This window comes from Nannobrachium achirus, assembly GCF_963921795.1.
Source record: "Nannobrachium achirus genome assembly, chromosome: 23".
In the NCBI taxonomy this organism is placed as follows: domain Eukaryota; kingdom Metazoa; phylum Chordata; class Actinopteri; order Myctophiformes; family Myctophidae; genus Nannobrachium; species Nannobrachium achirus.
The window spans coordinates 7,055,267-7,078,138 of NC_137830.1; the positions used below are offsets into that span (position 1 = coordinate 7,055,267).

At 42.0% G+C, this 22,872-nt stretch overlaps 1 protein-coding gene across 1 annotated transcript in view; it reads left to right on the forward strand.

Moving 5' to 3' along the window:
- Window positions 1–3,801: 3,801 nt before the first annotated feature.
- The window catches only part of lrguk (leucine-rich repeats and guanylate kinase domain containing), a gene marked incomplete at both ends in the record, with an annotated part of 64,205 nt that continues 45,134 nt past the window's right edge, over window positions 3,802–22,872 (forward strand). Inside the window, 10 exons of the mRNA XM_080753926.1 lie at window positions 3,802–3,807; window positions 5,669–5,704; window positions 7,516–7,620; window positions 8,902–8,983; window positions 10,278–10,378; window positions 12,474–12,555; window positions 13,075–13,199; window positions 17,925–18,068; window positions 20,395–20,475; window positions 21,981–22,067. Of these exons, the coding sequence (XP_080610052.1) occupies window positions 3,802–3,807; window positions 5,669–5,704; window positions 7,516–7,620; window positions 8,902–8,983; window positions 10,278–10,378; window positions 12,474–12,555; window positions 13,075–13,199; window positions 17,925–18,068; window positions 20,395–20,475; window positions 21,981–22,067 (849 nt within the window). The remainder of the gene's footprint in view (window positions 3,808–5,668; window positions 5,705–7,515; window positions 7,621–8,901; window positions 8,984–10,277; window positions 10,379–12,473; window positions 12,556–13,074; window positions 13,200–17,924; window positions 18,069–20,394; window positions 20,476–21,980; window positions 22,068–22,872) is intronic.

Below are 22,872 nucleotides of genomic sequence, written 5' to 3' on the forward strand. Positions count from 1 at the left end.
AGTATGGACAACCTGTGGTCTGTTAGATCTGTGAAGATTCCGACGTAAAAAAATACTTATTGGGGATGTTCCTTTTAGGCAGGGTGTTTAACTGTACTTGTACTGTACTACATTTTTGTATTGTATTGACTATACTTGTACTGTTCTCCATTTTGTCTAATAAAATATTCAATCAATCAATCAATCAACGGACCTAAAGTATGAGTCTTTTCATGTTGTTTACATTGTAGCCTACTACTGTAACTCTACAACAAGAAGACAAATATAATATATGTAAATTAGTATAATGCAAACAATGAATGCTTTAAATGAACAACTAATACATATTAAGATTGATATTGTATCATGTATTGTACTGTATGCATATATCAAAGAAGTACCTCTGGTCCATAGCGTTAGGGAGAACTCAACTTACTGGACCAGAGCTACAGTAATATCAAAGCCGATTAATATGGTAATGAGCAAGGAAGAAAGACATAAATGTAAAAGTAAAGTTATGGAGAATATATCCCCAGTGAGAGGTTATATTCAGGAGAACAACCTTTGAACTGAATCCACTTTTTCTGGTAAATCTATTAAATTGAAAAATAATTAAAATAACAATAATTATATATATATATATATATATATATATATATATATATATATATATATATGTTACAGTCAGTTTGGGTAACTCAGTGAGATTGGGGTAAGAGCGCTCGTTTTGTAGTTCACCACACACCCCTAACATCACCTGGATCAATTCACTCTCTCTTATCAGCGCACCTGTGTAATTCTGCGTATTCATCGACACCTCTTTCGTTGTTTATCTACTAGCCTAGCAGCTGTGTTTAGCCATTAGCTTACTATGCCTAACTCTAACCCTAACCCTAACCTTAACCTCAGTAAAACTATGCCTAACCCTAACCCTAACCTCCGTGGGGTGAGGCGCTATCATTCCTGCCGACGCTACGTTGTCGTTCTCGTTGTTGTGGATCAAAGCAACCGCTTGTTCCGCCCCGCGCCGCACGACGAGCGCTCCTGTTCTCAATTTCACTGAAACTCCAAAAAACTGTGACATATATATCACTCAAAAATTTGGAGGACGATTTGTCCTTTACGTGTAACTAACCTCTGCGTCTGTCACCCTGCATAGAGTGGAAGACGGAGGATTTGCCAATGTAAACACTATCTCTCTGGAATAATAAAAACAGTCACTGATGCCAGTGTTGTCTGGAGTTGATATCTTTTTGCACGACGCTGCCAATATTACAGTGCTGCAGTGGGTGGAAAGTAACTAAGTACACTTACTCAGAGTACTGAAATACATTTTTTAGGTATTACTTACTTTGCTGGAGTATTTCCAATAGTTTTTCAATACTTTGTACTTCTATGTTCTACTCCACTACATCTCAGATGAAAATACGGTACTTTTACTACACTACAATTATTTGAACACTTAAAGGGGAAGACCACCCATTTTCAATATTGAACTGTCATTAATATACCTTAGAGTAGTTGTGTGGAAATAAACTAAAAAAGGTTCCCCCTCTTCTGTGTTGCCTAGAACTGGAGGATTGATTTTGGGATTTGTATTGCAAATCACAACTTGATGACATCACACATTGTACTTTACAATACAAACCCCAAAATCAATCCTCCAGTTCTAGGCAACACAGAAGAGGGGGATTTTTTATTTATTTTTTTCCACACAACTCCTCTAAGGTATATTAATGACATAGTTCAATATTGAAAATGGGTGGTCTTCCTCTTTAAGTTACTAGTTTCTTTGTAGATTTTGATTATTATTACAAATCAAATTGCTAACCACTTAAGCCCTGCGGAAAAACAGACCTCTGGGAACTCAGGTTGCTTCAGTGCATTCACAGTGCTTTGGCTATTTGAAAATAGCTGATCTACTCCTAGCTGCTTTATTGTAGATGGCTGCCAGATCTGCTATTTTCAAAAACATTTGTTTTAATACATGTTATGCTTTTGAAAACTGGTGACATGGGACATTCTGCATAATGAGCACTTTTACTTTAACCCAAGTACATTTTTACTTCAGTGCTTTAACGTAGAACTACGAACGCAGAGTATTTCTACACTGACTTGAGTTATTGATACTTTTACTTGAGCGGAAAAAGAATGTGAGTTCTTCTCCCTGACTCCATCACTGCAATAGCATAATGTGTTTTCTATTGTTGTTGTTTTTTTTTAGAGTCTAGTTTGAATTGCCAGCCTGGTTTTGATATCCAGCCTGTCTGGTCATTCATGTTTTAATGCCAGGCGGGGAAACAGTTTATCCAGGATGCTACTGATCAGACTGAATGGAATACACATGCATTTCCCCTTGGGCAATGTGGACAGTTTGATATTTGGTTTGATGGTATTACAATACAAAATAAATAAAAAAAGAAATCATCAGAGATAGTTCACCTATCAGGTAGGAGACACAAAGAGTCTCCTTTGTGTGAACTATCCCTTTAATCCTGAGGGATTGACATTAAGCAAGGTAAACACGAGGTAATACAGTACATGAAATGCATAAAAATAGTAATCTAGGAACACAGTTAAACCATGAACCTATCATCAGTCTAAACAAAAAAGAACCCTGCATGTGCCAACTAGACCGCATTTTCCAGTGGAAACAAGAGTACAATATAAAACAGCTGAGGAGAATTAGATGTACGTGTATCTCAGCTTCTGTCTTTGTTGTTGGAACAAATTGAGCGGATCAAGACGATCTCATCATAAAGTGATCCAAAAGCAACATTTTAAGGAATGATAATTCAACATGCCAGACAGACACAGACAGGCAGACATGAAGTTTTGAAAGATGGAGTGTTGCAACAAGCAGAAATGTCGAGACCAGACAAGATAGGGTAGCTACTGGAGTGTTTCTCAAATATTTTCATGTCAAGAACCCGCAGTTTGATTATATCTTTATTTTTCAGGCAGACAGTCTTATTCTTCATCTTCTAACTTTTTGTGCTTTTGATTTATTTATGTATTTGTTTTATTTTTTTTGGAAATTAGTGGCCCTACTCGATCATAGGCCTACAGTGTCACAAAAAAGCATCAAAAATAGCAGATCTACAAGCTCAAAACGCACCACGTTCTGTTGTTTTTGGAAGAAAGAAAAAAACAAGATTGATTGATTGATTGATTGAAGACTTAATTTTGCATAGGAAAGGGTACAGTTTCATGACAGTACAGTTCACTGGTACAAGGTCAACTAAAAGGATCGACGCCTCAAAACAAGCTTTGGGCTTGTTTAAATTGGGGTCCTTTTTTAACTCGCATAAAAGATAGACCTACATTTTGAAATACAAACTAAAATGAGGGACCCTCATCCAGTTTGAAAGAGGTATTTAAAAGCTTTCATTCAACCATTAGGCCTATATGTATTTACCTAATAAATAGCCTACACAGTTGAGGACTTTGATGGATTGGACCCTCATTTTCAAAGGCATATTAATATGGAAAAGACAACTACAAGGCCCACAATGCATTTCACCCCACACTCCCAGTCAGTCCTGTCGTTCGTTGCCTAGCGACCAAAGAGGACGCTCAGTCACAAAAACCCAAGGGGTGACAACAATCCTGCCCTGCTGCAAGCGTGTGATCAGAGCAACCGCGCACACGCACGCACGCACACACACACACACACACACACCTGCAGCTCATGATTGTGCTGACAAGTGACAACCATAGAGTTGACAACCCAACTCAACGGTGAAGAAACAACTCAGAACTTGGAAGAAGAAGAGGAATAAACACCAAAGAAAACTTCAGACGCATCAGCAGCCTTCTGTAATGGAGGTAAAGATACTATAGGATCACTATCACAGCTGTAATATGTGATCAATCACCCTACACACCGCTATTAACTGGAAACAGGCAGCCAGGCAGTGATAGATTGATTATTAGTGCCTGATCAGCACCTTGGCTAATGTACTGCGTGCTGTTGTGTTGCTGTGTCCGTGTGTCCGTGTGTGTGTGTGTGTGTGTGTGTGTGTGTGTGTGTGTGTGTGTGTGTGTGTGTGTGTGTGTGTGTGTGTGTGTGTGTGTGTGTGTGTGTGTGCGTGCGTGCTTGTGCGTGTTGGGGGTTCATCTTTTTTGAGGTCTTGAAACTGTAATTTATTTGACCAAATGAAAAACTCACTTTAATAGGCTGCAATATTTCAGCTTTGATTAGAGAAAGTAGAAGGATGCAAATAATGCATCCTTTTGTTTGTTTGATTGTTTGATTGATTGATTGAAGGCTTTATTAGAAGTTTGCATAGGAAAATGTACAGATTCATGACGGTACAGTTCACTGGTACAAGGTCTACTAAAAGGAGATCCATGAAAAGACTAAGCTTATTTCAACAGGAAACCATTTAAGTATCTCATATAACATTGAATGACAGACAAATAGAACACAGTACTATGCAGTAGATATGTAAAGAAAAGGGGGAAAAAAAAGAAAAGAAAACAGTAAATCTAAACAAACAGTAAGTATATACAAGGAATATACAGTAAATCTAAACAAACAGTAAGTATATACAAGGAATATACAAGTATACAAGTATATACAAGGAAGGGGCAGGGAGGGTAGGGTTGGGCTAGGTTTTTTACCAGTTGCGAACGGCTGCTGCCTGTAAGTGGTTTTTCAGGGCAATTTTAAAGGATGCTAGTGATCCACACTCCTTTATGGCCTTCGGTAAGGCATTCCACATTTTTGTGGTATAGCAGAAGAACGTGTTCGACCCTTTCTTTGAGTTGACTCTGGGTTGAACGTGATCTGTGGCACTGCCTCTGGTGTTGTAATTATGGACATCCTTAACGTTTATAAAGTATTTTGACAGGTACTTGGGTATCATAGTGGTGTAGTGTATCTTGTACACCAGGCCCATTGCAAGTTGCTGTACTCTGTCATCTACTCTGAGCCACCCCACTCTTAACTGGTGAGTAGCGGTGAGGTGAGTCTGATTGATTGAAGACTGTATTAGAAGTTTGCATATAGGAAAAGGTACAGTTTCATGACGGTACAGTTACTGGTACAAGGTCAACTAAGAGGATTAACACCTAAAAAAAGAAACAAATAAAACAGTGCTATGCAGAAAATATATTTAAAAAAAACACGATGCAAAAATAAATGGTAGGCTATTTACCATAGAAAGGTCAGGGGGAGGAAAGGATAGGCTTTAATTGTTTTCAAGTAACCAGTTTTGGCTTTTCGGATCTAGAGACATTTTAAAGGAAGGCAGGGATTTGCAATCTTAGCCAATCAGGAGGGAATATGGGAAATGGGACAGATCCATGCTTTAGTGTACCGCTTTGCGTGATTTTTGGGCAAAATCTGTAGGAGCAGTGTCCAAAAATGTGTTTTGCAAGAATCGGCCTGATGGTGGCGCTAGAAGAGGGCCATGTGAGAAATCAGGGCTGGAGATTGTGGTTTGCCAGCCAAGGAGTGTGTGGGCAAAGTTTGGCATGGATAGGGTCAACTGTGGCGGAGATATGAGTAGGGCCAAAAGTGTGATGTCACGTGACGTGACGTGACGTGACGTGACAGATTGACAGCCGGTGGAGCTTTTCATAGTAATTTGCGACCTAATGGTCGCAAACAAACATTAAATGCATTGTTTAGGTCAGGATAAGGGAGTTATGTAATTCTACTTGTTTCCTCTTTATGCAACAGATAAAGCAGGTCACCTTGCACAGGAGAGGCGTGGAGGTAAAGTCAAGCGGTTGTTTTTCTATAATTAGAGACGCTGTAATGCAAGTGTTGATCTTGAGATAAACGGTACATTGTGTGAGCATGATGCTTGTAGAGACACTGTGTTGTGAGCATGATGAGATCATGAGACACCGTGTTGTGAGCATGATGCTTGCAGAGACATAGCCCCTCTCGCGACCCTTGTTACTTTTTTTGTATTGTGAAGACCGTAACACGAGTCCCTTGCTCATCCGTCGGCTCTTTCTGATACGCACGCCTACCACTGTCTGGTCTCAGACGAATGCAGCGTCGGTCAGATGTTGTTGAGATTCTTTAAAGATACCCAGAACTGCACTATGAGACCGCGGAAACGTGTGCGAAGCGGCGCTAATCGGCGATGCCGTTAAGTATTTTTAATCTATCTTTGAAAATTTTGCAGCATTTTCCAAACTGTCTCTCGCTTCCCCATTACGTCACATGTCCCGCCTCCCCCGCGGCGTGGGTTGGCTATGTTCCTGCCTCTGATCTATCCGAGACACATGAGATACACGCTGACACACGCTGCTACTACCAGGTAGCCAACCACGTCGGGGAAAGCGGGACATGTGATGTAATGAGAATTTAAGGAGCTCGTTTCCACTTCCGCGACGTGAGGCGGGACGACGGCTGCAATGACGCAATCACTGCTGTGGTCAAAATCGCTAAGCAAACATCCGTCGGCGACGGGGTCCCACCCCTTTTACTCTACGCTTTGGTTCCCATAGTGACGTGACTATGCAGCAGGCGTTGTAGCCGCAACGTGGAAAGGGAGCTTCTGGCGTAGTAACAGACGGCTGCTAAGGCGGCAGGTTGATCTAGCGAGCACTGATCATTTCCGGTTACCGTTGTCATCTGCCGTAGCCGTCCAAAGCTTAAATAGCCTATTGTGTCTGCTGCTGCTGTAGGCTATATGTTGTGGAAGTGATGATATATTCATTCATTCATTCATTCCGCTTTTAACATGTACAATATTTAAAGTGTGCTTTCATTGCAAGAAAAAGTCCCACACTGTTGAAATAACTATTAGTTCACCCCCAAAATTACTTTTTTCTATACGATTACTCACGCCACGGAGACTTGAGTTCAATAATATCTGTGTGTATTTGTCACATTCCTAAGACAAAAAAAACTAAAAATATTATTGAAATCAAGTCTCCATAGTGTGAGTAATCAATAGAAGAAAAGTCATTTTGGGGGTGAACTGCTCCTTTAACCCTCTAAGGCCCGCATTAAGAAATACTTGAAATAAAAAATTGAAAAAAATCAGATGGTGTTGTAGGAGTCCTATTAAGAGGAAAATGTAATGTTTTTTTCAAAAAAATGTTTTTGTAAGATGTTATAGCCATAAATCAAAAATCATAAATCATGCTCTAATTTACATATGGGGGATATTTTTCACAATAATAACATATGTACATGTTCTAGACATTCTAATGATCACCAAAAAAAATAGTATAGGCATTTTACTTATGTTTTTGTGAGGTATAGCTTCCATGAAAAAGTGAGATGTTGTTCGTCAAAACTCTGGAATTTCAGCGGGTGTGGCGGGTGTGAATGTCAGCCCCTGTGGGGGGTATTTATATGCAAATATTGTGGCCAATGGCATTGTAATACTAAACAATAGAATCCAATGGTGGTGTTTAGGTGGTAGGGGGAGCTAAAATAAAATGATTTAAACCTTTTCTTGGATAAAATACAAACGTTGTAATATTACAACCGTGGGCCTTAGAGGGTTAAGGGCTGCTGCACATGAGTTGCACTGTAATGAGATGTGTGTTTGTCTATGCTAGCAGAAGGATGGAGTTCTGACCGCGGAGATGGTTTCAAACCGTTTGGCCAACCTGGGGCTCTCTGGTACCGGACTGGAGCATGTCTACCAAGTCCTCTCTGTGCCTGTAAGACACACGCACGCACACGAGCACACACACACACACACCCACCCACACACACACACACACACACACACACACACACACACACACACACACACACACACACACACACACACACACACACACACACACAAACACGCACATACGCATGCACGCACATAGGCACACACACATGAGCACACACACACAGACTCAGGGCTCTATTTTGATTGTCTTAAGTACCAGCTCTTATGCCTTAAAGGTGATACACCATGAATTTTCAATTTTCCTATTTTAAAACCTTTTTTTGGGGTCCCAATAGCACCTTCTATCCTCACAAAGTCCCATTTCTGACCATTGTTGCTTTCCACGGGTTCTCAGAACGGGCTGTCCTGAATTGCTGCCGTCGCTGACAGCGACGGCACTCTACTTGCATTTGCCCTCCCCGCCCTTCAGGTCCAAACCAGAAGAAGCAGGCTGTCAAAATCCCATATTAAATAACCTGCCACAAATGCATGTCCAAGAAGTAAATAATCTACTAATGTCAGATTAACATACACAAGTGCACTAGTTATATTTCCTAATTAGGTGCTTCTGAATTGTTCCAGTGTGTTTGTGTCACTGTAATCCATGCCGTTTGTGCGCTGTGTTTGTCTGTTGACGACTAGTCGCAACGCTTCCATGTTCACACTGCTACTAGCTGGATCGTGCATGAGCTGTGCCTCCCCAAGTGGATGATCCGTTGATTTTGAATCTGTTCGCGACACTGACTCACTACTCAGTCAGCACCCTGTGTCTCGCGAAAGCGACCGGATCGCATCGTTCATTTAAAAGAGCCGTTCAAGAGAACCAAATCGTTCGCGAACGTCTCATCTCTACTGCCAACGGGGCAGCGTATTCTATCGTTGTGCATGCAGTGCTGTGCACTGTGTGCTCGCACCGAAAACGCTGTGTATCGTGATAACCCTGCTATTTATTGTACAGTGACCATAAACATCTTATCTTATCATAGGTGATTCTGCTAGCCCTGCCTACCCTTACCAATACCATTCTATATGGAACAATGAGCAATATGAAGAGGATTATTATAGATCATATTTCCTTTAGGATTAGCCTACAATCATGTTTCATGTTACAGTAGGTGTAATACTGTAGCCTAATTCAGGTGTAGGACCTGTAGTGTTTGTATTGCGTGTCTGTGTCTAAATGCAGTTTTCTATGGGGGGCTCTTACTCTAAGCCTGGCTATATTCCCCTTGGCATTTCATTTAGCGACGGATTGGATTTTGTTTTTGTTGCACTTTAGGGTCGAAACCTGAGCGACGTCTCCGTTTTATGCAATTACGTCCATCTGCGAAAGCTGGATGTGTCTCACAACAAGATAAAAGGTAAGGTCAGGCCTCCTGTAAATGATGGCTGCTGTATTTTATGCTGATTATTTATGATTACCTGTAACCACATAACAGTGAGTCAGAATGCCAAGATGTGCACTTTATTGTATCCCTGCAGGATATTAGGACCAGGGGATCCCCAGCAAAATGTAGTTAATATTGTATCACTATCATTTTAAAGGGGAACTAGGCAAGTCTGTGTGTATACAAACACATTCCCCCCTCTATGACAGGCATCAAACAGGTAGTTGTCTTTAATGCTTTCATTGATAAGAGAGATCACTAACGAGCACTTGACACTTTACGGCCCAATCAATTACCTCAGTGCACAACCCCTTTGAAGTTCAAAGGCAGCAATTAAGAGCTCTGGCCAGCTCCCCCTGACAAACCCGTCCCTCCAAGGGATGAATGTCAACATAAACAGTGGAACAGAACCAAAATACAGCCAGGGGGATGTGTCTTTCTGCAAGGAAACACCCCAGCACAATAATATCGTGACTGATAAAGGGAAATGACTGCTAAAACCAGTAAGACTCCCTAATCGGGAGGCAAGCGACCGTCAGGTCACATGTATACAGACAAAGAGGGCTGTAAGGTCCATGTTGAAGACATGAGTGTAGACATACTGTGTAGCGATTTGCGTGATTTTAGGGCAAAATCTGTAGGAGTAGTGTCCAAAAATGAGTTTTAAAAATTGGGCCTGAAGGTGGTGCTAAATGGGACAGATCCATGTTGATGAGAGGAGTGTAGACATACTGTGTACCGATTTGCGTGATTTTAGGGCAAACATTTTAGGAGCAGTGTCCAAAAATGTGTTTAGCAAGAATCGGCCTCATGGTGGCGCTATGGGATAGGTCCATGTTGAAGACATGAGTGTAGACATACTGTGTAGCGATTTGCGTGATTTTAGGGCAAAATCTGTAGGAGTAGTGTCCAAAAATGAGTTTTAAAAATTCGGCCTGAAGGTGGCGCTAAATGGGACAGATCCATGTTGATGAGATGAGTGTAGACATACTGTGTACCGATTCGCGTGATTTTAGGGCAAACATTGTAGGAGCAGTGTCCAAAAATGTGTTTAGCAAGAATCGGCCTGATCGTGGCGCTAGAAGAGGGCCATGTGAGAATTGGCATGGATCGGAGCAACGGTTGCGGAGATATGAGCAGGGCAAAAGTGTGACGTGTGACGGACGGACGGACAGACAGACAGACGGACGGACGGACAGACAGCCGGTGGAGGTTTTGATGGTAAGTGCGACCTGACGGTCGCAATAATTGTTGTTGCGTTCTCTAGATCTGTCCTGTGTGAGCCACATGCCTCATCTGGTCAGGCTGGACGCCTCTCACAACCACATCTCTGACTTCTTTGGATTCCAGCCGCCCAAGAGCCTGGAGGTAAGGAGACTGACTGGAGGAACCTTGAGATGACAGGAGGGGAAGTTTAACGTTTGAGTGGTGGCTCGAGGGGGCGGGGAGGTCTTCTCTCTCTCTATTCCCACGTGAATATAGAGACCTAGGAATTTCCATTTTCCATAACAACCCCATCTGCACTCACTGTGAATAATGCATGTACAGGAGGATTAGCTGCCCTTGGATGACAATGAACTCGAACATGATTTAAAGACAAAAACGATACTTCGCTTATTTGCACGTTAAAGGAGTAGTTCACCCCCAAAATGTGAGGTACATTGAGGTTTTTTTTAAGTAAAAGGCCATTGTTTTATTGTTCACCATGTCAGCTGTTTGATATGACAGTAATAGTGGAAGAATCCTCGCCAGGGCAGTAGAATATTCAAATTAGATTTTGAGCAGTTTCTGACATCCCTAGTGAGGCCTCCTAACTGCTTGTGTTGTGTCATTCTTAAGAAGAAAGGCTATTTTTATTGTTATTAAAAGCTGTTGAGATTTGGCTCTACTGGCTTTTGGACAGAAGACGATTTAATGGACTGTAGTAAATATAATAATTGTTGTGTACACTGAACAAAAGGGCTGAATTTCTTGTTGTTCACAGCGCAGATGAGTGACTTTGGCCATGCTGCCCAAAGGCTATTATTGATTATATTGCACTATACTCTATGTAGTTAAATGAAGCCATTTAGGCATGAACGCAAATCTTTGTCACTTTATATTTGAACCACTTAAACCATTATTTTATGCTTTAACTATTCAAAAATAGCAGATTTACAAGCTCACAGCGATCTGCTTTTAAATATTGTTGACCTGATTCTATAAATGTCTTCATCCTTCTTCTAAATCAGTGGTTCTCAAACCTTTTCATTTCAAGGACCCCCCAAATTATACCTGTATTTAGCCTCGGACCCCCCCCATCTCAAAATATGTTGTTCTTCCAGGGACCCCCCAGAAGCAAATATTTGAGATAGAAATGTTCGGTTTTAAAAAGATATATTAAAAATCACTATGTTTCTAAAATAGCAGATCAGCACAAAGTGCCTTTGTTTTGGTCCAAAGGATGTGACCGTCGGGTGGAAACCTCATAATGTCCAAAACTATTACTCTTCAGGATTCACAGTCGAAAATAACAAAAGTAGCAAGTCTATGCAAACTTGTAGATCTGCTGTTTTTGATGCTTTTTGGTGTGATGCTGATCAAGTAGAGCGTTAAATTATGAAGAATCATGGCCCTTTAGGTCAGGGGTCTTCAACGTTTTCAGGCCAAGGACCCCTTAGTTGAGAGAGAGATGAAGCAGGGACCCCCACAACCCTTTTCATAGATTCAATATAGTTTCATTGTTTCACAGCACAATCATCAGTGTTTTTTAGATTCATGTCAATTTGTGTTTTCACTTTTCAGAAACATATTTAACTACTTGAACCGTCAATAATACTTAATAAACTCTTCATTGGGGCGCCCGCTGGCCTGGTGGTCAAGGCGCGTACGATATACTGGGCTATGATTTCTGCTGGCGTCGCCGGTTCGATTCCCCATCCGGACGACCTATGCCGCATGTCATTCCCCATCTCTCTCCCCATTTCCTGTCAGTCTACTATCCTGTCAAATAAAGGCATGAAAGCCCAAAAACAAATCTTGAAAAAAAAAAAAAGAATCTTCATTCTTTTTTCTCCTCTACACCAAACCTCTTTGCCGAAAATAGCCAATCTACATGTGAGCTTGTATTTCTGCTATTTTTTTGGCTAAAGGGTTCAAGTGGTTGGGGTCTTCAACTCCCCGTTGAAGACCCTTGCTTTAGGCATTTTCAAAAAGGTCCCCCTTTGAAAAAGCTTTCAACACACCTGACTTAAGCCCTATTTTATACTTTTCAAAAAATCTTGACTTGGCTTGATCTTCGCCTACTATTACTTTGATACTGTATACGTACACATACCAATACTTTTGTACATTCATTAGAGTAAAATATTTAACTCAGTCTTTTTACACGATGGAACAGAGTATCTTATATTCTTTGCCACTTTTTACTTTGATAAAATGTTTTCTGTTGAATGTTATATTATTGAATGTTCTTTTTATTCAGTTGGTCAATCTCTCCCACAACCATGTAAGTGAAATGAAGGATTTATCAGCCTACTCATCTCTCAGCAAACTCAAACTGGACTGTATCCTTATACTGTACTTTATACTGTATCATACATTTGTACTTTTGTACTGTTCTGTGTACTGTTCTTAGTAAGACGCCTAAGGGCGACAAGCGACCTCGCCCCAAAAGGGTGAGGTCACAACCTGTCTTGGCCATCTGGCCAGTGATGTATGTTGGACCAGTTACCCATATATGGAGACCCCTGGTACCCATATATGGAGATCCATGTACTTTAAATGGAGATCCTATGATGTCTATGACATCTGACATCATACATACCATAACTTTTATACCCATATATGGAGTTTCCTGTCTGTAGAACCAGCCAACAACTGCGAACAACTAAACGCACACGCATTGATTCTAAATGTTATATCGTCTCTGTCAGGTGGAAACCTCAGAATGTCCAAAACTGTTACTTTTCAGTATTCAAATTCAAAAGTAGCTAAATTAGCGGATCGACGGGTTGTTTTTGACAGTTTCTTTGCGTGAAAGTGTATAGTGTGTCCCGCGTATCATTCTTTAACACGTGTCTCAGACAACAGACTCAGTGAGATCGGTGGTCTCCAGCGGTGCTGTCGTCTCAAACATCTGAGCCTGGCTCACAACCACATCTCCTGCATCTCCGGCCTGGACAACCTGCCTCTGCAGCACCTCTGTCTGGTAACGTCACCGCTGAGAACACTGATCATGCGCTGGGTCTGGGGTCATTTTAGCTGCAACATTCTAAGTGGTTTCAGTCAGAGTATTTGGAACAAAAGGTAGCGTAGCGTTGTTCCGATGTGTCATTAGTTCGACATACCATTAGTCCGAGGCTGGTGAATGCTAACCTGCCGACACTAGTGAATGCTAACCTGCCGACGCTGGTGAATGCTAACCTGGTGAATGCTAACCCTAGCCCTAACCTTAGTCAGACTAATGGGAACTAACACGATTTTCTCTGAAAAAAAAATCCATTTCGTTTGCCACATCTGAAATGTCTTTGTCACGCTTTAGTTGACCAAATATCGTAATACTTTTGTCAACTAAATCTACAGTTTATTTTAGTCAACATAATAATATTTTGGTGGGCTGTACTTTTAACCACTAGCGGCCATAGCCACTTGTCCATGTCATCACTAAACCATTCTTTTTTTGTGGGATCCGTTTTTAGCCCAAGGAATGTTTTTTCATGCAAAACAAATGCTTGCAATGGATTCAGAATCATGAAAAACCCCTAGTTTGACCCCTCACATGCTACTTGAAGAAGATTTGTTTTTTTTCCTGTATAGTAATGTGTATAGTAAAGTGAAGGGTACACCAATTTTCAGTTGCTGTCAAAAATTCCCCTAGTGAAACTGAATTTCAAACTTTGTTAGATGTGTTACTAGACACCTTTACAAACACATTGGTGAAGAAATTACTTGTAAGGAGTTTATTCCCATTGTATCCCCTGACTACTGGGTATCTCTCTCTCTCTCTCTCTCTCTCTCTCTCTCTCTCTCTCTCTCTCTCTCTCTCTCTCTCTCTCTCTCTCTCTCTCTCTCTTATCAGTGTTTAATCATAGTCAGCATCCATCAGTCTGAACCTGTGTGCACCTTCCCTCTGGGAGTGTGTTAGTGAACACGCACACACACACGCACGCACGCACACACCTCCTCAAACAGCATGGCTCCTGTCATCCAGGCCTCCTCACCAGTGCCCCCGGTGGATACCCAGAGCACCTCACCCTCCCTCCCCCTCCCCTGGACCAGAGAGAGAGAGAGAGAGGGAGTGAGAGAGGGCGAGAAGGAGGGAAGGGGTGAGGTGAAAGAAGAAGGGGAAAAGAAGAATGGGGCGGTAGAGAGAGAGAGAGAGAGAGAGGGGGGGGGGGGGGGGATTGACAGTCATTTACTTGAGTACTTACAGTATTTTCTGGACTATAAGGCGCACCTGACTATAAGGCGCACTGTCAATGAGTGGTCTATTTTCAAACTGTTTTCATATATAAGGCGCACCTGACTATAAGGCGCACATAATAGACACTACCGTTGCGTTATGCATCCAACAGATGGAGCTGTGCTAAAGGGAATGTCAATGTCAATGAATGATCCATATATAAGGCGCACTGGACTATAAGGCGCACTGTAGTTTTTTGAGAAAATTAAAGGCTTTTAAGTGCGCCTTATAGTCCGGAAAATACGGTAAGTACATTTGTGTTTATTTGTGTATATTATTATTATTATTATTTATCGGATCACTTTCACTCGGTGACATTTTAAACCAGGGGTCTTCAACAGGGGGTCCGGGACCCCTAGGGGGTCCTCAGAGTTACTACAGGGGGTCCTCCAAATCTTTGTGTGATAGAAACCTTTTTTCACCCTTTTTTATATTGACCACTAGCGTCCATATTCTGAGAACCTTAGCCAAAAATAGCTGATCTACAAGCTCACAACGCCTCGCAGCGTGAGGCGTTGTGAGCTTGTAGATCTGCTATTTTCGGCAAAGAGGTTTGGTGTAGAGGGGAAAAAGAGCAGACTAAGTACAGAGTGAAAGGTCAAGTTTATTAACACATATGGTGCCAACCCCGAGTTTCCCGAGTTTGTATTGGTACTACCGCTGTGCCAACCCCGAGTTTCCCGAGTTTGGGCCGTTTTTGGAAAAAGTTTTTTTTCTTTTTTCAATTTTTTTTTTTTCAATTTTTTTTTGGACCTCCAGAAATGTATTAGGCATGATCGCGATCGCGCAATTGCATGTTTAACCCCCATACCAACTCATTCTTTCAAACATGGCAGCCATGTTTGTTTACATCTGAAGAAAACATAATGGCTGATAAATCATGAATGCCTGAACGGATTTCCAAGCGGATTTTTTTGTTTGAAAGCTGTGAACAGCATCTACACACGTGGTGCATCATCTAGGCAGGGGCGTGCACTTTTTACACAATTGCACAATTACATGGAAGTCTATGGTAACCATGGCAACGCGAGACATTGAAGAGAAAAAATCATTGCAACATAAGTGTTAAGTATTTACGGTTCAAGTGGTTAAATATCTGAAAACACAAGAAAAATATAGTGCAGGATCTACACTTGCTATTCCCACAAGATTTCTGAAAACATCGTACGTCTTAATTTGTTCTTTTGAATAATTGAGTATTTACTCATACTTTAAAGGAGTAGTTCACCCCCAAAATGACTTTTTTTCTATTGATTACTCAGGCCATGGAGAGTAGAGTTCAATAATATTTTTGGGTTTTTGTCACATTCCTAAGACAAAATTTTGATTCGAGTAAATTTACCCCCATTGATTCCGGATGGTGACCCGTTTCGAAACGGGTCACCATCCGGAATCAATGAGGGTAAATGTATTGTTATCACATTTTTGTCTTAGGAATGTGACAAAAACCAAAAAATATTATTGAACTCTACTCTCCATGGCCTGAGTAATCAATAGAAAAAAAGTCATTTTGGGGGTGAACTACTCCTTTAAGTAAACATACTCAATAATTATACTCTTACAATTAGATTTTGTCCACTGCTGGGAAGGTGTGTGGGGTGAGAAAAGAGGTGAAAACAGGAGGTGGAGGTGTTCCTTAAGCGGGTTAGCGCGCTGCGCTGCGTTAGCATCTCCCACCAGCTGCGCTGCGGCGCGTCAGTCAGCCGTCAGGCTGTCATGCTTTCAGCACGGAGGAGCGGACCTGTCAATCATCCTGGCTCTGGGGGAGGGGCAGGGAGGGGAGCGGGGGGCGAGGTGGAGCCCCCTACAGATGGACCACTGCAGGGGGACGCTGATTAGCAGGACAGCAGATTGTAGATGAGAGAGGGAGAGAAGAGGGGTGTGTGTGTGTGTGTGTGTGTGTGTGTGTGTGTGTGTGTGTGTGTGTGTGTGTGTGTGTGCGTGCACGCTGTGGCGGGGCAGAGGGAATGTAACACACGTGCATTCCCATCTGTGCACTTATCAGTGCCTGTTCATTGTGTGTCCCACTAACGTGTGTGTGTGTGTGTGTAGAATAGATGAATAATTTGTTAAATATTGACAATGTGTGCACCATTTACCCGGACTGATGTTATTTTGTCAAAATAAGCATTATCGTCCATTTTGGCCGACCCGAACACAGCCCACAGAAAAACGGGAGCAGCCGATGTAAAACGATGTAAATAAGCAGATTTGCATAAGCGCCACTGCTCTCGTTTTGTGGGCTGCGGTCCAGTCTGCCAAAATGGACAATAAGATTTTTTTTTTTATAAAATGACACCTGGACCAGTTTTTTTGGAGACAGAATAATGGTGAAAAAGCCATTTAGACCAGGAATTCTCCTTTAACCCATTTGCCATTCAGAAGATTGACTTCCATTATTCTAAATGGACGTGTCACCTAACCGTAACCTAAACCCTAACCCTAACCTCAGTGGGGGTATTTCTGAATGGGGATGTTTCTAAGTGGGGGTGTTTCTGAATGAATGTCTGCCCCCTAACCGGTTAAGGCCTGAAATTATTTAATGCTTTAACTCGGGGGTCAGCAACCCGTGGCTCTTTAGCGCCGCCCTAGTGGCTCCCTGGAGCTTTTTCAAAAATGTATGAAAATGGAAAAATATATTTTTGTTTTAATGTGGTTTCTGTAGGAGGACAGACATGACACAAACATTCTTAACGTTTTCCAATGCTGTAAAAATGTGTAGAATAAATATTACATTTCAACATTCCAGGATGTGCTCAGGGAAAATAAACATTTAATCTTGAATGCTCATTATGTATTTGTAGCCTACTTAGTCATTTTGATAGTAGGCTAATATAGACACTTACAGCATGTGTTGCCTTCATTATGAGGCTTATGTAAGGCTTTTCATTTTTTGTGACTCCAGACAGATTTATTTTTTGGTCCAAAATGTCTCTTTCAACATTTTGGGTTGCCAACCCCTGCTTTAACTATTGAAAAATAGCAGACAGTCCAGCGCGACACCGAGGGCCCCGCTGTGAGCTTGTATATCTGCTATTTTTAATAGTTAAAGCATTCAAAATTCTACGCCTAAATGGGTTAAGCGTCCCGCGAAGCTTGGCCAACGTGACCCTGGGCGTACAAAACAAACTTTGCGCGCTAATGGCAAGACAAGATCTAGGCCAGATCTAGGCCCGATATAGGTCAAGATGTAGGCCATGCTTGAGAGCCCGGACAAAGCTAGATGTTGGAGCTTAGCTCCTTCCAGTGGTACAGCTCAAAGATATGCAAATATGTATGTGCAAAGTATAGTAATAAGAGTGTGTGTGTGTGTGTGTGTGTGTGTGTGTGTGTGTGTGTGTGTGTGTGTGTGTGTGTGTGTGTGTGTGTGTGTGTGTGTGTGTGTGTGTGTGTGTGTGTGTGTGTGTGTGTGTGTGTGTGTGTGTGTGTGTGTGTGTGTGTGTGTGTGTGTGTGTGCGCGTGTGTGTGCAGAGAGGTAACCAGCTCCATGCCATGGAGGGTCTGTCCTCTCTCAGCGGTCTGCAGCATGTAGACCTCTCCTCCAACCACATCTCCAGCCTGGCTGGTCTGCACAGCCTCTACCTGCTGGGCTCTGTCAACCTGGACAACAACCTGGTGAGCATGCACATTAATTTACCATTTAGGCATTTAGCAGACACTCTTATTTACAATAAGCAAGTTATACATCAACATTAATACATTAAATGCATAGAAATAGTAATCCAAAAAACCCTAAGTAGACCAAGAACCTATTCAGTAAATTAAAACAAATAATTGATCTTTGTTGAATCCAGATATTATTATTGTTATTATTTTATTATTATGACGATTGTTATTGTTTTTATGTTAACTCTTATACTGCTTTGGACGTTCCTGTTCGCCCCAATTCTAGCGAGTGAGGCGCGCCAATACGGCCGTTCGTTCGTTTACCTTGTTGATGTCCTTAAGCTGATGAGGGGTCGCGCCACCGTGTACTGTAATCACATGGCGAGCAGTGATGGTCTTAAAAATCCATTATGCGTTAACATCAACGGAGACCAATTCTCTTCCGTGTTGATTTTCTCTGGCCCTGGGGCTTTGTGTACAATGTCTGTTCCCAATCTATGGCAAGACTAAACGGCCAAATTCACATTAATGGCATTACGCCGCCCTCTGCTGCCTGGTCTGTGAAAGTGCAGACCAGGCAGGCATGAAAGGCAAAAAAAAAAAAAAAAAAAAAGAAAAGTCTATCAATCTACTATAACATTGCAAAGGTAAGCCGCTTTTTGATGGCACCAGACCCAATAAATAAATAAATAATCTGGCAGGATAAGAGTTAATATAAATTATTGTTAGGCCTAGTGATGCAACTGATACGGACTCCGGAGATCTCTATCTTTATCTATGTATCTATCTCTGTATCTATCTACTGTATATATGTCTTTCTTTCTATTGATAGATTTCTCTCTCTCTCTCTAGAGTCCCCCATAAGAGCAGGAGCGCTGGAATTCACATCCTCTGTAACGCCGACGGGCGCGTTCAATTGAAACGAACGTGCTGTGAGCCTAGCTCCGCCTTAGCCTCCGCATTCTGTCTAATTTATCGAGCGCTCCACGATGACTTGACTTTCAGGGCAGTTTTGCGAGCTCATATTGGATCTGTGTTTCACAAGACAGATAAAAAAAACATCAAAACATCAATAATCTGTACATCAAAGTTATATACACTATAGCTTCCATGTGCATTAGGATGCCAAGTGGAAAATGGCCTGACATCATCTATCTATCACAAAAGTAGCAGTCTTGCACACATGCCATTTCGTCTCTGTGGACATATTCATTGTGACCGTCAGGTCGCAGTTACTATCAAAACCTCCACCTCCTGTCAGTCAGTCAGTCAGTCCGTCTGTCAATCACGTCCTGTCACACTTTTTCCCTACTCATATCTCCGCAACCGTTGCCCCTATCCATACCAAACTTTGCACACACACTCCTTGGCTGCCAAACCACAACCTCCACCGCATCATTTCTCACATGGCCCTCTTCTAGCGCCACCATGGGGCCGATTCTTGCAAAACACATTTTTGGACACTGCTCCCACAGATTTTGCCCTAAAATCACGCAAAGCGGTACACAGTATCTCTAAAGTCATGTCATCAACATGGATATGTCCCATTTCCCACATTCCCTCCTGATTGGCTACCATTTAGTAAGGGGAACATAAGAAAATCTGCGAAGTAAATCGTTACCAAGAAATTTCTTCACCAATGTGTTTCTAAAGGTGTGTAATAATATGTACTAAAAGGTTGAAATTCAACTCCTGGGGGAAACCTCATTAAAAAAATGATTTGTGTTTGTGTCCCATTAACTTTACTATACAGGAAAAAAAATACAAAAAATAAATCTTCTTTAAGTAGCATGTGAGGGGTCAAACTAGGGGTATTTCATGATGCTGAATCCATTGCAAGCATTTGTTTTGCACGAAAAACATTCCATGGGAGACAAATGGCCCCCACAAAATGGTGAAAAGTGATGATTCATCACTAAACCATCGTTTTGTGGGTCCGATTTTAGCCTAAAGAATGTTTTTTGTGCAAAACAAAAGCTTGCAATGGATTCAGCATCATGAAATACCCCTAGTTTGACCCCTCACATGCTACTTAAAGCAGATTTATTTTTTGTATTTTTTTTCCTGTATAGTAAATTAATGGGACACAAACACAAATCAGTTTTTTTATGAGGTTTCCCCCAGGAGTTGAATTTCAATCTTTTAGTACATATTATTACACACCTTTAGAAACACATTGGTGAAGAAATTTCTTGGTAACGATTTACTTCGCAGATTGGTCAAATATCTTATAAAATCCCCTTACTAATTGCCTTCTAAAGTTTGTGTATGCAACCTGACGGTCGCTTATCTCCCGATTTAGGGAGTCTTACTGGTTTGTGAATATATTTTTCAGATCAGCGACATCAAGGAGGCCACACACATCCACGACCTGTTCCTGCTCAGGGAACTCAGTCTGCAGAACAACCCTGTCCAGGTACTGTAAACACTGACCTCACACCCATACTACTGTACCTGTACCCATACCCATCATACCCATACTACTGTACCTGTACCCATACCCATGTACAGTACCCATACCCATACTACTGTACCTGTACCCATATACCCATGTACAGTACCCATACCCATACTACTGTACCTGTACCCATACCCATGTACAGTACCCATACCCATACTACTGTACCTGTACCCATACCCATGTACAGTACCTATACCCATACTACTGTACCTGTACCCATACCCATGTACAGTACCTATACCCATACTACTGTACCTGTACCCATACCCATGTACAGTACCTATACCCATACTACTGTACCTGTACCCATACCCATGTACAGTACTCATACTACTATACCAGTCTACAGAACAAAACTGTAGAGCAATGAGCTCACACCCATGCTAGTGTACCTGTGGACCACGGTAATCATGTGTATTGAACCTAGCATCTGTTTAGACCAGGGTTTACCAAATTGGGATGCCAGTCCAGGGGTGCCTCAGAATAATTTGATAACATTTGGAATTCATCAATATCACTTCACCATGCTTAGTAGAACAGACCTGATTTGCACGGTACTTGATGAGTTCTTTTTCCATCTGCCCCAACTCTCTTCACCAAAAATAGCAGATCTACAAGCTCGCAATGTTGTGAGCTTGTAGATCGGCTATTTTTGGTGAACGTTCCCGCCAGAATAGGGATGCTGGGGTTCAAGTGGTTAAAGGTCAAGTATAACGTTATTTTCAGTCAGTTCTGATGGAAGCGGATATTTCATTGTGACATACTGTATCTTAGGGAGAAAGAGCTACATGTTTTACATAGTGTACTTGGAGTAGAACCGCTGCTCCTACACTTGGAAAGGAGTCAGCTAATAGGTGGTTCGGGCATCTAGTACGGATGCCCCCCGAGCGCCTTCCTAGGAAGGTCCTCGATGCACGTCCCACTGGGAGGAGACCCCGTGGCAGACCAAAGACCAGATGGACGGATTATATCTCCACTCTGGCCTGGGAACGCCTCGGTATACTCCCTGAGGGAGTGGAGGAAGTTGCTCAGGTTAAGGAACTCTGGAAGTCTCAGTTGGAACTGTTACCCCTGCGACCCGATTCCGGATAAGCGATTGAAGATGGATGGATGGATGGATGGATGAAGGCCTAATATAAGCTTCAAAAAACAGTGTGATTCAGGGGTGCCGTGGATGATAGTTATTTACAGGGGTGCCCTGAGTCAAAACAGTTTGAAACCACCTGGTTTAGACAGATGCTAGGTCCATTCATCTCAGTTTCTTTGAGGCACTCCATCGTTCTCTTTGCACTCTACTTATGTGACAATATTTACTTTGTTGTTTGTTGACAAGGGTGCATGTTTATCATTTACTCTGCTTACTCTGAGATCACACTTAATTGCTGTAGATCACACTTAGCGTCTGCTAATTTGCTTAAATCGTCTCTAAACTGTATTTATTGTTTGTGTAATTGGTACAGGATCAGCCAGATTACAGACTGTCCATCATCTTCCTGCTGCAACACCTGAGCAAGCTGGACCAGAAGGCCGTCACCGCCGAGGAGAAGGTACGGACATATTGTCTGTTACTGACTGCCGGCCTACACCAAGGCTTTTCACGCGCGTCTGTGTGTAGAATTTGCTGCGTGCGCTCAGCGCGCTTGGAAAGATCCAATATATCGTCGTTGACGGGTGGAAACCTCGTATCTCCAAGTTTCAAATGTGTATGTTCTTTCTCAAAGTAAAGCCCTGCTTCATCATACAAGGCCGTCGTACAAAAGTAGTGAAAACAGCAGATCTACAAGCACACAACGCCTGTGTGCTTGTAGATCGGCTGTTTTCACTAGATTAAATTATTTTTAAAATGATAAACGCAGAACCAACGGTTTTGGACATACAAGGTTTTCACCCGACAACGACGATATATACTGTATATCAATGATATCAGCTACACCAGGCTCCCGGGTAGTGCGAGCCCCGCATATGCATGCTGTAAAAATAGGATTGTGCGTATGCGTTGTGTACACAGACTCTCTGGTCTCCCGCACAAATATTCCCTCTTTGGTGTAGCCAGGGGCTTTTCGCACACGTACGAACAGCGCACGCACACGTTTTCACTAGATTAAATCATTTTTAAAATGATAAACGCAGAACCAATGGTTTTGGACATACAAGGTTTTCACCCGACAACGACGATATATATATCAATGATATCAGCTACACCAGGCTCACGGATAGCGCGAGCCCCGCATATGCATGCTGTAAAAATAGGATTGTGCGTATGCGTTTTGTACACAGACTCTCTGGTCTCCCGCACAAATATTCCCTCCTTGGTGTAGCCAGGGGCTTTTCGCACACGCACGGACAGCGCAC